This window comes from Macaca nemestrina, chromosome 2, assembly GCF_043159975.1.
Source record: "Macaca nemestrina isolate mMacNem1 chromosome 2, mMacNem.hap1, whole genome shotgun sequence".
Lineage (NCBI taxonomy): Eukaryota > Metazoa > Chordata > Mammalia > Primates > Cercopithecidae > Macaca > Macaca nemestrina.
This window is the reverse complement of record NC_092126.1, coordinates 158322687-158337440: the sequence shown is the minus strand read 5'-3', so window position 1 is coordinate 158337440 and position 14754 is coordinate 158322687. Positions and strand designations below refer to the sequence as shown.

At 37.7% G+C, this 14754-nt stretch overlaps 1 protein-coding gene and 1 long non-coding RNA gene across 3 annotated transcripts in view; one reads left to right on the top strand and one right to left on the bottom strand.

Moving 5' to 3' along the window:
* The window catches only part of LOC105470247 (uncharacterized), a 97083-nt gene extending 89779 nt beyond the window's left edge, over window positions 1–7304 (top strand). Inside the window, exon 4 of the long non-coding RNA XR_980396.2 lies at window positions 7259–7304. This is a non-coding gene — a long non-coding RNA (uncharacterized lncRNA). The remainder of the gene's footprint in view (window positions 1–7258) is intronic.
* The window catches only part of LOC105470421 (sorting nexin 4), a 79275-nt gene that overhangs the window by 46251 nt on the left and 18270 nt on the right, over window positions 1–14754 (bottom strand). For both annotated transcript variants that reach the window (XM_071092327.1, XM_071092328.1), the window contains 4 exons: window positions 8995–9130; window positions 8770–8919; window positions 7953–8000; window positions 647–702 (listed from right to left, as the gene is read on the bottom strand). In XM_071092327.1, coding sequence (XP_070948428.1) covers window positions 647–702; window positions 7953–8000; window positions 8770–8919; window positions 8995–9130 — 390 coding nt within the window. The remainder of the gene's footprint in view (window positions 1–646; window positions 703–7952; window positions 8001–8769; window positions 8920–8994; window positions 9131–14754) is intronic.

The window sequence follows — 14754 nt, the reverse complement described above, 5'->3', positions numbered from 1 at the left end:
AGCCTCATCTGCCTAAGCACATATCCAGCTAAAAAACTCTAACTGAACCAAATTGCCAAGTAAAGGTCCATAGAGTTTGAATTATCCACCACATTTAAAGATTAAGCAAAACCAAAATCTTAAATACATAGGTCTCACCCCATGTTAAGTAATTTCTGAATACACTGGTTTCTTTTAATATGGAAATGCTCTCACAAACACTAGCTGATATTAATAAAATCAAGTATTTGTCATACACCTTTGTGAAATTTTCTTGGTATACAAACTAGATGGTTCATTATTAAGTATATGTAAAAAGTATATAATTTTCTTATCTTGAGCCATGCATATTCAACAAGCAAAATCATATAAGGAAAACTATAAAATTAAAATTACTTTTCTCGTTTTTCTGATATCTGCAACAACACTTAATAAACCCTTCTAGAAAAAAGCAATGGTTTAATTTTATAAAACTTCAGTCACAATCATACCCCCAATCAAGTTATCAAATTTCAAATTCAGTTTTAAACTTGAAAAGGATTTCACTAAATGTGAATATGTAAAATATTTAGCAAATAAAGTGCATACATTCAGAAATGAAAAATTAAATAGACTGATAGGCACCATTCAAAACAACATTGTAACTGTTATTAAAACAAAACCTTACTTGTCTGGGTTTTTCACTCTGAATGTTGCATTAAGCGCTTTTAACCTGGAGTCTGCCTGGAAAAAATAATTTGTTCACTTAATACAATTACATTTCAGGGTATAAAATTCAAACAATTTTACTTTCCCTTTAGAATTAAGATGCTCAAGTACAGTTTTCTTCATATCAATTGTTGTAAACACATTAAACATGCCTAAAAAAAAGCTTAGTAATTATTTTTGAAAACACTACAAAAACATACTATAAAATAGACTGAATACAAGGCATTCAATGGTACCAAAGTAAAACAACTGTACACACCAACCAATACACGAACAGGCATATAGCAATGCATTATTAGAATTCGGAAGAGGTCATGTGAAAACAGTAGTTTTTCTCTAAGCCAAGAAAAGCAATGATCTGTATATATAAACTAAATGAAACTACTGCTTTAATGGCCGGGCACAGTGACTCATGCCTGTAATCCCAGCACTTTGGGAGGCCGAGACAGGAGGATCACTTGAGGTCAGGAGGTTGAGACCAGCCTGGCCAATAAGGATAAACCTCGACTCTACTAAAAATACAAAAAAATTAGCTGGGTGTGGTGGCACGTGCCTGTAATCCCAGCTACTTGGGAGGCTGAGGCAGGAGAGTCACTTCAACCTGGGAGGCAGAGGTTGCAGTGAGCTGAGACCATGCCACTGCACTCCAGCCTGGGCGACAGAGAGACTCCATTTCAAAAAAGAAACTACTGCTTTAGAGTCTGCATCTACTGAGGGTAGTTCTCAGATGGAATCCAAAGCAAATGTACATTGGTTTTTCTCATTTTCACAATCTATATTTTAGAAGAAAGAATATAGAAATACATGTACTAAGTAACACTCTACTAAATAAAATGAGCTAGATGACAGCTATTACTTTCCAGCTAGCAGAAAATGTTGTCAGACAACACAACTTTTTAACTATTTTATTCACTTATTTCTAGATAATTACTCTCAGAGAAACAGAGAGATAAATACTAAATAATAATTTCACTGCATAAAATGTTTACTTAACACATCCAAATCCTGTCCTGTCCTAAATTCTCATTAAAAAAAAAAAAAGACAACCAAACAACTTTTCTAACCAAGGTACAAGAACTATTAGGGTTCATAAAAGGTAGCTCAATCAGGAATCAATTTCAAAATGTGGTCTGGTTTTTAAAATCCCACCTTGAAATTTTCACACTATTACAACTTCCAACCCATAATTACAAATACTGTTAGTGAATAAACAAACAAAACAAAAATATTACTAAGGCTTCTCAGATTACCTGGTTAAGAAAATAAAAACAAATATAACAAATACACTACTCACAAGTTCAGTCTCCTAGAACTTCAGACCAAAAGAGATTTAAAGAGCTATCTAAACAATACCTAAAGTAGTTTATTTTGATTTTAGGGAATTCTCTTATGGAATTCTCCTATTTCTAAAATCAGTATTTCACAAATTCTGGACCTTTCTTACATCTCAAGGAAAAATGAGCTAATATATGTCAAAGTCCTTATAAATAAAAACATCTATGAATTTAAGGCATATATTAAAAATAACTAAAAACCAAAGGATCTTGTGTTTATGACTTCAATCACATGCAAAATGTGATTCTTTAAATGAAGATGAAACTACATAAAACACTAAGGAAAAAGATATTCATTTGTATCTTTTCTTGAATCTCTTGCTTTTTAACATCAGCAATTTATTTTTTACTTTTAAAGTCACCAATTTACCAATTTAAAAGCCATTTATAAATGTAAAAGATCACCATTCTAACTTTTGCTTACCAAATGTTTTGTCAGATCAGGTCCATCTCCACATCCAACTCAATCTGCTCATTTCACAAGATTACACGAAAAGGGGAAAGCTGCCTAAAATGTCACCAAACCAGAAACTTCTCCCAAAAGCTGGATCTCTGAAAAACTACCCGGACTGTTCCAAATCTGATAGGTTATCGCCCACCTAATCAGATTCCCCATTCAACACCTAAAGATGCCCCTTAATTCCTTATTGTTTCCTATGATCCTATTTTACTCCCTCTAGAACAGCATTATCTGAAATCATATTGTTCACTTGATTCTTGGCTGTCCATTAAGAATATAAGAGCCATAGGCCAGGCGCAGTGGCTCATGCCTGTAATCCCAGCACTTTGGGAGGCTGAGGCAGGCGGATCACGAGGTCAGGAGTTTGAAACCAGCATGGCCAATATGGCGAAACCCTGTCTCTACTAAAAATACAAAAAATTAGCCCGGCATGGTGGCGCATGCCTGTAATCCCAGCGACTCAGGAGGTTGAGGCAGGAGAATCCCTTGAACCCTCGAGGCAGAGTTTGCAGTGAGCCGAGATCGCACCATGGCACTCCAGCCTGGGCGACAGAGCAAGACTTCATCTCAAAAAAAAAAAAAAAAGAATAAAAGAGCCATAAAAAGACCCAGTGTGAAGGTGGCCCCTGGACTGTACAAAGGCTGCTGTGGCAACACTTTTACCTGCTTTATCTTCCCCAACACATTACCTAGTAAGGCACACCCTGCCTGGGCCTCCCTCTCAAGGAGCATACCTCTTCCTTGGCCTCTGGTGACTCCACTGCAGGTTTCTTATCATCACTAATGTCTCAGCTCAAATGTAAGCTTTTTAAAGGAGGCTGACCATGTGGCCTGGTTTGCCCAGGACAGTCCTGATTTAAGAATGTCGTCCTAGCCTTTTTTTTTTTTTTTTTTGAGACAGAATCTTGCTCTGTCACCCAGGTTGGAGTGCAACGTGTTGTCCTCATCTTAAACGTCCCCATTTCCTCTCCAAAGGGTTCCCACTTGGATAATAAACTTTATGGTCACCCATCTTAGGGTAACCCTTAAAAATAATCCCTGCTGTCATATTCCCCAACAAGGATGATGCTTTATTTCCTTTATACTACTTACCACTATTTTAAAGTATCTTATCTTTTATTTAAATGCTAACTTAATGTCTCTGACGACTAAAATATAAGCTCCACAATAACACAGAGTTTATGAACATTTCCAGCTCATTCACTACTGTATCCATAACACTTAGAAGAGTACCTCGCACTGTAGGGACCAGCATTTGGAATCTCCACATTGGATCTCTCAGAGTTCCCGTGCAATAACGAGATTAACAGAGATCCTAACTAAGGGCCCAGACCTTGGCTCTGGTAGTTCTTGCTCCAAGGAAGAGGCAGGGTCCTGGGTTCTTATGAATCAACCTAAATTCATTTAAGGATTGGGTATTTAGAAGAATACTTTCATGTTAACTGAGTTAAAATGTTACTTTTATATTAAATCAACTAGTTTATATGTTCATTACTCTAGGGATAAACCCTTTGCTCTTCTTTCATTGAATTAAGTAAAATGAGTATTTATATTTTGTGTAGGTATTTATTCTTAAATAGAAACAGAGTCTCACTATGTTGCCCAGTCTGGTTTCAAACTCCTGGGCTCAAGTGATTCTCCTGCCTCAGTTTCTCAAGTAGCTAGGACTATAGGAACATGCCACCAAGCCCAGATTGAGTATTTATACAACTATTCCACCCCCCAAAAAAGAAGAAATGCCAAAAACCAGTAATGATGAAAAAATTGGTTGCTCCTGCTTACGTTAAATAGAACACAGATAAAAAGAAACTAAATTTTGGCCGGGTGCGGTGGCTCACGCCTATAATCCCAGCACTTTGGGAGGCCGAGGCAGGCAGATCATGAGGTCAGGAGATTGAGATTATCCTGGCTAACACGACGAAACCCTGTCTCTACTAAAAATACAAAAAAATTAGCCAGGCGTGGTGGTGGGTGCCTGTAGTCCCAGCTACTCTGGAGGCTGAGGCAGAAGAATGGCTTGAACCAGGGAGGTGGAGCTTGCAGTGAGCCGAGATCGCGCCACTGCATTCCAGCCTGGGAGAGAGAGCGAAACTCCATCTCAAAAAAAAAGAAACTCAATTTTAGATTATCTTGCTGGGTGCAACAATCACTCTCAAACATTTGAAGAAAATATTAATCTAGTAGGCCAAAACTACAGATAAAATAAGTCTGAGAAAAGGAAAATTAAAGTAAGATAACATTTCAATTTGAGGATAACAATCCTCAAGGACAAGGACAAATATTCTTATAAGATATGAATACTTGGTCTCATTCAGAATGACCTCATTTTCACAGAAATAAAGCTTTCAACACTTCCTTTACCAACAATCTCTGCAAATATTAATTACATAATTAATAAGCAAGAGAGGTAATATGGGATGGTAATTAAGGAGGGCTTTGAGTTAGTCTAGACTTGGATTCAGCCTCTATCACTTATAATTATGTGACCTGGGCTAAGTCACGTTCTAGAGTTTCTCATCTAAAAAATGAGAATATTGACTCACCTCAAAGGTACTGAGGCAATATTCAGCAAAATAAACATAGTATAATTATAGCATAGTGCCTAGCAAATAGTAAGAATATATGATGGTAATACTTAGATAAGAAACTGCTTTAGATTCTAAAAAAAGTTTTCTTCTTTTTTACCATTCTTGAAAATCTTTCTAAAATTATCTTCCTAAAAATAGTTTTCTTCATCACCTTATAGCAATAGTTGTCAAATTTTAGGCTAACGGGATTAAGGACGTCTGGGATGAATTCAGTATTTTGAACAAACAATCCCATCAATTGAGTTACATGCAGTCCACTGACCACACACTGAATTAAGAGTACACAAGCGAAATTCTACTGTTTCTTGAGGCCTCCAGTTAACCATTACAAACAACAAATACTGAATCCATCTATGATATCCTTAGGGATTACAGGTGGGTAGGGATTTTGCCTCATGCCAAATGTACCCATTCTGTGACGTGTGACTCACACACCACTGCTACCTCTTTTCTGCTATCAGGCTCAGCTGTCAATTGTCATATTGTCACAATGTGCCTGTCTTCACTCACTTTTTAATCTTCTGCTAAAATATGTTGTAACCTAAAAAATAGCCAAGTTTGTCTGAATACCTATAATAAAATTAACGGGTCTGCTCCGGGAAGACCAAAGTATAGTAGTAAAGTATAGCAGGAAGCCATGTTACATCCCCTTGAACATCTCAGATGTCAGTTTTGCTTAAATCCCAGCTTTCAACTGTGATCAGGTTAGCTGTAACTGCCAAATATATGACCTCCAGATAAGTGGAATGTGACACACTCAATCTCTCTCTCTCTCTATATATATACACATACAGACACACACACATACATATGTATGTTACGTACATATGATTGTGGACATTTGTATGATTTACACATGTATATGAGGCTATGCAAAAAGGTCCCATTTCCCAGACGGAAGGAAGGACTTAAAACAAGACATACATTCACAACAAAATAAGGAATACAGAGAGACACATGGGTTTCTGAATTCTCTCCATCAATTTTGTTTCTGGCTCACTTCATTAGAAGTCTGATGTTTTGAATTATTAATTCTGTATAGTAATATTACCTTTCAAATACTTTTTAAAAGTACAATACATAAGGCTCCCCCACAATGAAACATTCTATCTAAATACTTAAGTAGCACCTACACATAAGATTCAAGGCACTTGGTAAATAGCAATTTTATAATGATGGGGAACTCAAGAGTTTTCTCAGAATCACTAAAGTTATGGCCAAAAACTGGATTCAAGGACAAAAACTTGTAACTATTAACTACAGTAAAGACTTAATGACTAGACTTTTTAAAATTTTTGTTATATAAAGAGAATTCACTAAAATGATTGTATTTTAATCTTTTCCTTGTTAGCTTTTAACATATCTTGAACTATTTTTCAGAAAACTCTATCTAAACATAAATCAGTTTTTAAACTTCCAAGTTATTTCAAATCCAACCCTAAACTAAAATTCTACCATCCCCTCTGAGTGTTATTAAGTGATGAATTACAGCCAAGAAAATTCTAATTGTTTCAGTACATCTGTCAACTAAATATTTATAGCTGGGCACAGTAAAACTAGCACTTTGGGAGGCTGAGGTGAGAGAATCAATTGAGCTCAGGAGTTCGAAACTAGCCTAGGCAACATAGTGAGACCTCATCTCTACAAAGAAAAAAGTTAAAATTAGCCAGGTATGGTGGCACACACCTGTAGTCTCAGCTACTTGGGAGGCTGAGGCAGGCAGATGGCTTGAGTCCAGGAGTTCAAGGATGCAGTGAGCCATGATCACACCACTGCACTCCAGCCTGGGTGACAGAGCAAGACTCTGTCTCAAAATCATAAAAATCTCAAAATATTTATAAATTAGAATCAGTTTATGACAGAACTGGTTTATCATATTTTCTTTGCAGAAAAAAAATTTCCTCTTTCTAGTTTGTTTTGTGCCAAATTTCAAATACCTATCTGCCAATGCATGGGAAGTGTTACTGTATGGGACACTTTTTGTACGGGACATTTTTTGTAAAAAAATTTTCTTCTTATCTAGACATATTATATTAAACTTTTGGTACTGTATTTTCATGTGAGTCATTTAACGATTTATATTATGTTATATATCAATTTATATTCTGTTAGTCTACTTACCAATTCAGTTTACACCAGAGATGAAAACTTTTAAAAGTTTATAATAACCTTTGTTGTATTTATTTTAGGAAAGAAATAAAGAGCAGCAGAGAATTCGGGTGTCCAGCTCACCACCACCATGCTCCTTGATTTTCAGATCACCATCTCATTCCCAAACACTAATTCTAATGACTAAATTTAAAAAGCTGTTACAAAAACTAAATAATCCTGTACCACTAACAGATAAAACTAACTTAGAACTATTTCAAAATGACTCCTTTGTCCCCATTTAAAACTGGCCACCACGTCTCAACAGACAGAAGAAGCATGACCAAGGGCTTATCTTTTAGACTGCTAAGGTTGGACTCTTTCATATCTGATAGAGCGAGCAATTGTCAGGGGCAGGGATATGAGTGGAAACAGGACAGAAGAAAAAAAAAGAGGCAAGGTATAATGCTAGTACACTGGGGGAAATCTACAACTTGTATTTAAATTACTGCTTCATTACTACAAACACTAACTAAAAAAAAACAAAATAAATCACTGTTTCACAATGTTCTTTCCCTGTAGAATAAATTTGCCCATTATAGTCTCATTAGTAACTAAAATTACACAAATTGAAAGTGAACTGTAGTGTCTCTTTGAAAACCTTACCAATGACACTTACTGTAAAGACGATTTCCAACATTCGTTTACACAGTAAATACCAAGTTCACAATTAGTGCATGGCACCATGCTGGGAACTGTAAAGGAACATGGCAGATTTCACAGAAACATTCTTACCTTCAGCTGAAACCCAGTTTCATTCACAGTCTCCTTCCAGTTACCTTCCTAAAAATTGAAGTTAATTTTAGAAATCATTACTGCAAAGCAAATATTCCAAATTAAATAAATTAAATTCCTATCATTCTGTTCTTACTTCAGCAGGGATTGGAGAGAGAGGTTTAAAAAAATTTCTTTTCACTTCAAAATTAAACATTCAATCCGGCTGGGGGCGGTGGCTCAAGCCTGTAATCCCAGCACTTAGGGAGGCTGAGACGGGCGGATCACGAGGTCAGGAGACTGAGACCATCCTGGCTAACACGGTGAAACCCCGTCTCTACTAAAAATACAAAAAAAGTAGCCGGGCGAGGTGGCGGGCGCCTGTAGTCCCAGCGACTCCGGAGGCTGAGGCAGAATGGCGTGAACCTGGGAGGCGGAGCTTGCAGTGAGCCGAGTTTGCGCCACTGCACTCCAGCCGGGGCGACACAGCGAGACTCCATCTCAAAACAAAACAAAACAAAACAAAACAAAACAATTCAATCCAACTTCTAAAAGATTACCAAATGGTGCACCCAAGATTTTATAGATCTGAGCTTCAAAATACTGAAGACAAATTTTACTATTATTTAAATGATACCAAAAATACCATCATCAGTATCTTTAAATAGAAAAATGTTAGCCAAAAGAATAACATAATCCATTAATTGGAAATTCATAACAAAAAAATAAATTGCATATAAATTAACAAAAAGATCCTTAAAATAAGTATTCTACAATTTTTTTTTAAGAAACCCAAATTAAATGAATATTTTACTAAGACTAAATAAAAGAAAAATACCTGTGTTAAAAACAGATAGAAGATTTTGTCTCTACAAAGGATGGGATGTGAAGCAATCCTCAAGAGAAAGTTTTCTAAACCAATCCGTCGCCTCTCCACAAAATCTGGATCCATGTTATCAGCAGAGAGTTTATGCCAAACAAATTCTGCCTAGGTAAACAAAACAATCATTAAGAATAGTCTCAATGTGGAAGACTTCTAAACTACTGCCATTTCACTTCTTACCCGTTTTTCTGGCAGAGGTGGCACAACAATATGTGGATAGTAAACTAAAAGGTAGTTTCTCAACAACTCAAATTCACTATATCGCCGCCACAGTGAGTCTGTTAGGACACTCTGACCATCGGTGTGTTCAACTGACCTGAAAAGGAACAGAACGACACTGAAGTTATTTTTTAAAAACAAAAATACATACATATAAACACAATCACCTTTAAAATTATAACTACAGAATGATTATGAATCAAGCAGTAAGTAAAGAACTTTTCATACATTTTCTTTTTCTTTTCTTTTTTTTTTTTCTTTTCAAGACAGGGTCTCACTGTGGCCCAGGCTGGAGTGCAGGGGTACAATCACGGCTCACTGCAACCTTGACCTCCTGGGCTCAGGCACTCCTTCCACCTCAGCCTGCTGAGTAGCTGGGACCACAGGCACATGTCACCACATTGGCTAATACTTAAATTTTTTGTAAAAATGGGATCCAGCTATGTTGCTCAGGCTGGTGTCAAACTCCTGGGCTTACGCCATCTTCCTGCATTGGCCTCATGTATTTTCATATTTAATCCTTATGACAACCCTGTGAGGCAGAGATTTATTATCCTCATTTTACAGATGAGGACACAACTGCACAGTATATGCTCTGCCTATGATCACAAAGGTCTGTGGATAAAGAACTCAGATCTATCTGATTTCAAAGCTCTTACTCCTAACCACTTTCTTTCTGTTACAGAAAGCCTGTTTAAACATAAGAGAAACAGTTTTATTAGGAATACTCTAAAAGCCTTAATGTATAAATAATTGATTTTTTAACATGATAAAATCTAGTTTAGCTAGTGCTTCATTAAATAAAAAGCATTTTTAACTTCATTTCTGCCACAATGAGAGAATAACATTCACAACAAAGACCAAGACACCACAAAAACTTCAATTTAGGTTATTAATGAATCAGATTAATGCAAGTACCAAGAAACAGCCACAGGAACAAAATATTAATTAGCTCTGAAAGAGTGGCAAAGAGGGGTCATAAAAATTCATCTCTAGCCTTTTAATTATAAAGGGCTGGTAGGCAATGCCATGTCTTATACACATAAAAGTTCAACTTACTTTTGGGGGAAAGTTAAGGTAAAATCATATAAAGGATATTTTAAATATTTTGACTACTTAGGATTTCTTGTAAGTCCAATTAGAAAGCATCAGTCTTCTAAACATTATCAGGACCTTGCTATTTTTCTAATTTTTCTAATTAGCTTGACAATAACCTGTTTGCCTTCCACGAAATGCACAATGTGTATTTTGTACATTAGGACACAAAGTCATAGAAGTTAAATCAGTCTCTGAATAAAGTCTAGAGAAAGTATTTACATCATGCCATGTTCAACACAATAGATGCTCATTTTTATTATTTTTTAAGTTTGCTACTAAATTTGTTTATTGCATGTTAATAAAAATGAACCAAAATATGAAATGCAAAATGCACAAATGGCTCCCATGGCAAAAATACAGTATTAAATCATAATTCATTTTAAAGAGTATACCTAGACATTAGCTATAACTGATACTATCCCAATTACAATTCCCAACTTCAGCTGAAAAAATACTTGGGTTAATCTCAAGTTTCAAATTATTCAGAATCACTACCAACAAAACCCATAACTTGTAAATAAGTGGATAAATAAAGCCTATAAGTAGTACACCTACAGGGCTGATAGAAGGTCTGTGTAAGCGTTTAAAAAAAAAAACAAAAAAAAACACAAAAAAACGTGGCTGGATGCGGTGGCTCACGGCTGTAATCCCAGCACTTTGGGAGGTCGAGGTAGGTGGATCACCTGAGGTCAGGAATTCGAGACCAGCCTGGCCAACATGGTGAAACCCCATCTCTACTAAAAATACAAAAAATTAGCTGGGCGTGGTGGCAGGCGCCCGTAATCCCAGCCACTCAGGAGGCTGAGACAGGAGAATCGCTTGAACGTGGGAGGCAGAGGTTGCACTGAGCTGAGATTGCGCCAACGCACTCCAGCCTGGGCAACAAGAGTGAAACTCCATCTCAAAAAACAAACACCAAAAAAAAAAAAAAAAAAAAACCAAAAAGGCAGGGTCCAGTAGTTTCATTAGAAACTGACTAAAAGCACAGAGAAGACTTTCATTAGACCCCAAAACCACCCCATTTATCTAATCGCTCAACAGCTATTTAATAGCACCTAATTGGTTTTCCTTGTAATATTTAACCCTCACAATGAAAATATGATCATTAAGCACGTTTTACAAATTAGAAGAATAACATACTGCCTTCCAAGCCATCCAGGAATTACTACCTATTCTAAAAGAGACTTATACTTATTTTAGAATAGTTCATATTCAATGAAAAGGAACACATACAAAAAAGTCTTGGGGAATTAAAAACCAGTGACTTTAGTCTTATTCAATCTTAGCCCACTAAACTATAACACTATAGAATAGGCACATACCAAAAACATCCTTTTTAATTTTAAACTTAAGAATTTACTTTGGAAGCTAGAGTTAACACTAATTTCTGAAGTATTTTTTAGGTGGCTAACTTAAAAAAAAAAAAACAAACAAACAAAACCTCTCGATAACTGGACTATAGACAATTGCTAAAAGGGCTTTCTACTTGTATTCAAAAGGTAGGTAGGTAAGCTACATGACAGAAGTTGAATTTCTAGTTAATATGAAGGGTCAATAATATCCATATTGTCCACAACTGTCTGCAAAACACTGAATTACAAAAACAGTGCTACAAAATTAAATTAAGAAATTTGATGACTGTGGTTGATGATGAAGGTCAGTTAACCTTAGGGATATTATAAAACAATCTATTCAAAATCAGTATTTCTCGAATCCCATGTCTATATGATGTGGAATAGGGAAGAACGTCTTAAAACAGAAAAAACACAAATCAGAAAGAGAAAAGACAGATAAACCTATCTTAAAATGGAAAGGCTCTGTAGTTTAAAAGACACCAATAAAAAATCATGGTCCAGCTGGGCACATTGGCTCACACCTGTAATTCCAGCACTTTGGGAGGAGGCCGAGGCAGGTGGATCACTTGAGGTCAGGAGTTTAAGACCAGCCTGGCCAGCATGGCAAAACCCCATCTCTACTAAAAATACAAAAATTAGCTAGGTGTGGTGGTACAAGTCTGTAATCTCAGCTACTCGGGAAGCTGAGGTGGGAGAATCGCTTGAGCCCGGGAGGAGGAGGTTGCGGTGAGTCAAGATCACATCACTGCATTCCAGCCTGGGCGACAGAGCGAGACTCCACCTCAGGAAAAAAAAAAAAAAAAAAAAAGGTCCATGGCTCATCTGTACTGAAAGCTCCTGGACCTTTAAATAAGAAATGTAGCCGGGCGCGGTGGCTCACGCCTGTAATCCCAGCACTTTGGGAGGCCCAGGCGGGCGGATCACAAGGTCAGGAGATCGAGACCACGGTGAAACCCCGTTTCTACTAAAAATACAAAAAATTAGCCGGGCGCGGTGGCGGGCGCCTGTAGTCCCAGCTACTCAGGAGGCTGAGGCAGGAGAATGGCGTGAACCCGGGAGGCGGAGCTTGCAGTGAGCCGAGATTGCGCCACTGCACTCCAGCCTGGGCGACAGAGCAAGACTCTGTCTCAAAAAAAAAAAAAAAAGAAATGTAAAATCCTGCACCCCACCCCAAACCATGAAGTTGTTTAACAAATTTTTCAAGTAATTCCAACATGTTTTTAAGTATAAAAGCCATGTTTTAAAATAAATTTGTATTGAAATACAGTTGTGAAAGTTGACTCAATAATCCTTTTGTGCACCACACATTTATTGATGGTCTACTTAAATATGTATTCACAGTCTAGCTATTACTGATGTATGGTCACTTCTAACTCCCAGGTTCAAATTAGAACTGGGCTACAGAAGAAAACAATGATCCTTTATTTATTTCAAAGCCAAGCATAAACATTATTCAGTTATTCCAGATTACCCAAATCAAGGTTCTCTCCCAGCAGTAAAAGTAATCAATACCTATTTCATTGCCCAAGTGGGTGAAAAAATAGGCATATACCAAATATATCCTTTTTCATTGTAAACTTAAAATTTACTTAGAAGGCTACAGCTAACACTATTTTCTAAAGTATTATTATTAAAGTGGCTAATTTAACTTAAAAAACAAAAAAACAGAAACAAAAGTCCTCTCACGGGGCCATGATCTTTAAAATATAACCTTACAAATCTCTGCAATACATAAACATATATATGTCATGAAATGACCTAATTTTGAAAAGAACCACATTACCTCTCTCTTTTCCTAAACTTACTACTGCATAAAAATTTTCTTGGCTGGGCGCGGTGGCTCACGCCTGTAATCCCAGCACTTTGGGAGGCCAAGGCGGGCAGATCACAAGGTCAGGAGATCAAGACCATCCTGGCTAACACAGTGAAACCCCATCTCTACTAAAAATACAAAAAAAATTAGCCGGGCATGGTGACAGGCACCTGTAGTCCCAGCTACTCGGGAGGCTGAGGCAGGAGAATGGTGTGAACCCAGGAGGCCAAGCTTGCAATGAGCTGAGATGTGCCACTGCACTCCAGCCTGGGCAACAGAGCGAGACTCCGTCTAAAAAAAGAAAAGAATTTTTTTTTTCCGAGAAGATTCTTTTCTTTTTCTTTCTTTCTAGTGGAAGAAGGAAAACTAAATTTTCAGAATTGTCTGTAGACAACGTTCACCAAGATTTAAACTTTTATTTTGGGTAGAAACACAGACCTGGAAGAAGCCTTGAAAAGTCACAGGGTTCAGCATTAAGGCAAGCTCACAGGTAAATCCTATGAAAATGGTAAGTTAAACATTTTTTTCTTAAAAAAGTATTAACATTGGCTGGGTGCGATGGCTCATGCCTGTAATCCCAGCACTTTGGGAGGCCAAGGTGGGTGGATCACGAGGTCAGAAATTCAAGACCAGTCTGGCCAACATGGTGAAACCCCATCTCTACTAAAAATACACGGTGGCGGGTGCCTGTAATACCAGCTACTTGGGAGGCTAAGGCAGGTGAATCTCTTGAACCCAGGAGGCGGAGTTTGCAGTGAGCCAAGATCGCACCACTGCACTCTAGCCCGGGTGACAGAGTGAGACTCCATCTCAAAAAAAAAAAAAGAAAGTAGGCAGGGCACGGTGGCTCAAGCCTGTAATCCCAGCACTTTGGGAGGTTGAGATGGGTGGATCACGAGGTCAGGAGATCGAGACCATCCTGGCTAACATGGTGAAACCCCGTCTCTACTAAAAATACACAAAGATGAGCCAGGCGTGGTAGCGGTCGCCTGTAGTCCCAGCTACTCAGGAGGCTGAGGCAGGAGAACAGCATGAACCCGGGAGGCAGAGCTTGCAGTGAGCCGAGATCACGCCACTGCACTCCAGCCTGGGCAACAGAGCAAGACTCCATCTCAAAAAAAAGTATTAACATTAAAGCATCATTATAACACTTAACTTCATTTGGTAGTCTTTTTTTTTTTTTTTTTGAGACAGTCTCTTGCTTTGTCACCCAGGCTCGAGTGCAGTGGCACAATCTCAGCTTACTGTAATCTCTACCTCCCAGGTTCAAGTGATTCTCCTGCCTCAGACTCCCGAGTAGCTGGGACCACCACACCTGGCTAATTTTCATATTTTTAGTAGAGACGGGGTTTCGCCATGTTGGCCAGGGTGGTCTCAAACTCCTGACCTCAGGTGATCTGCTTGCCTTGGCCTCCCAAAGTGCGGAGATTACCGGCATGAGCCACCATGCCCAGC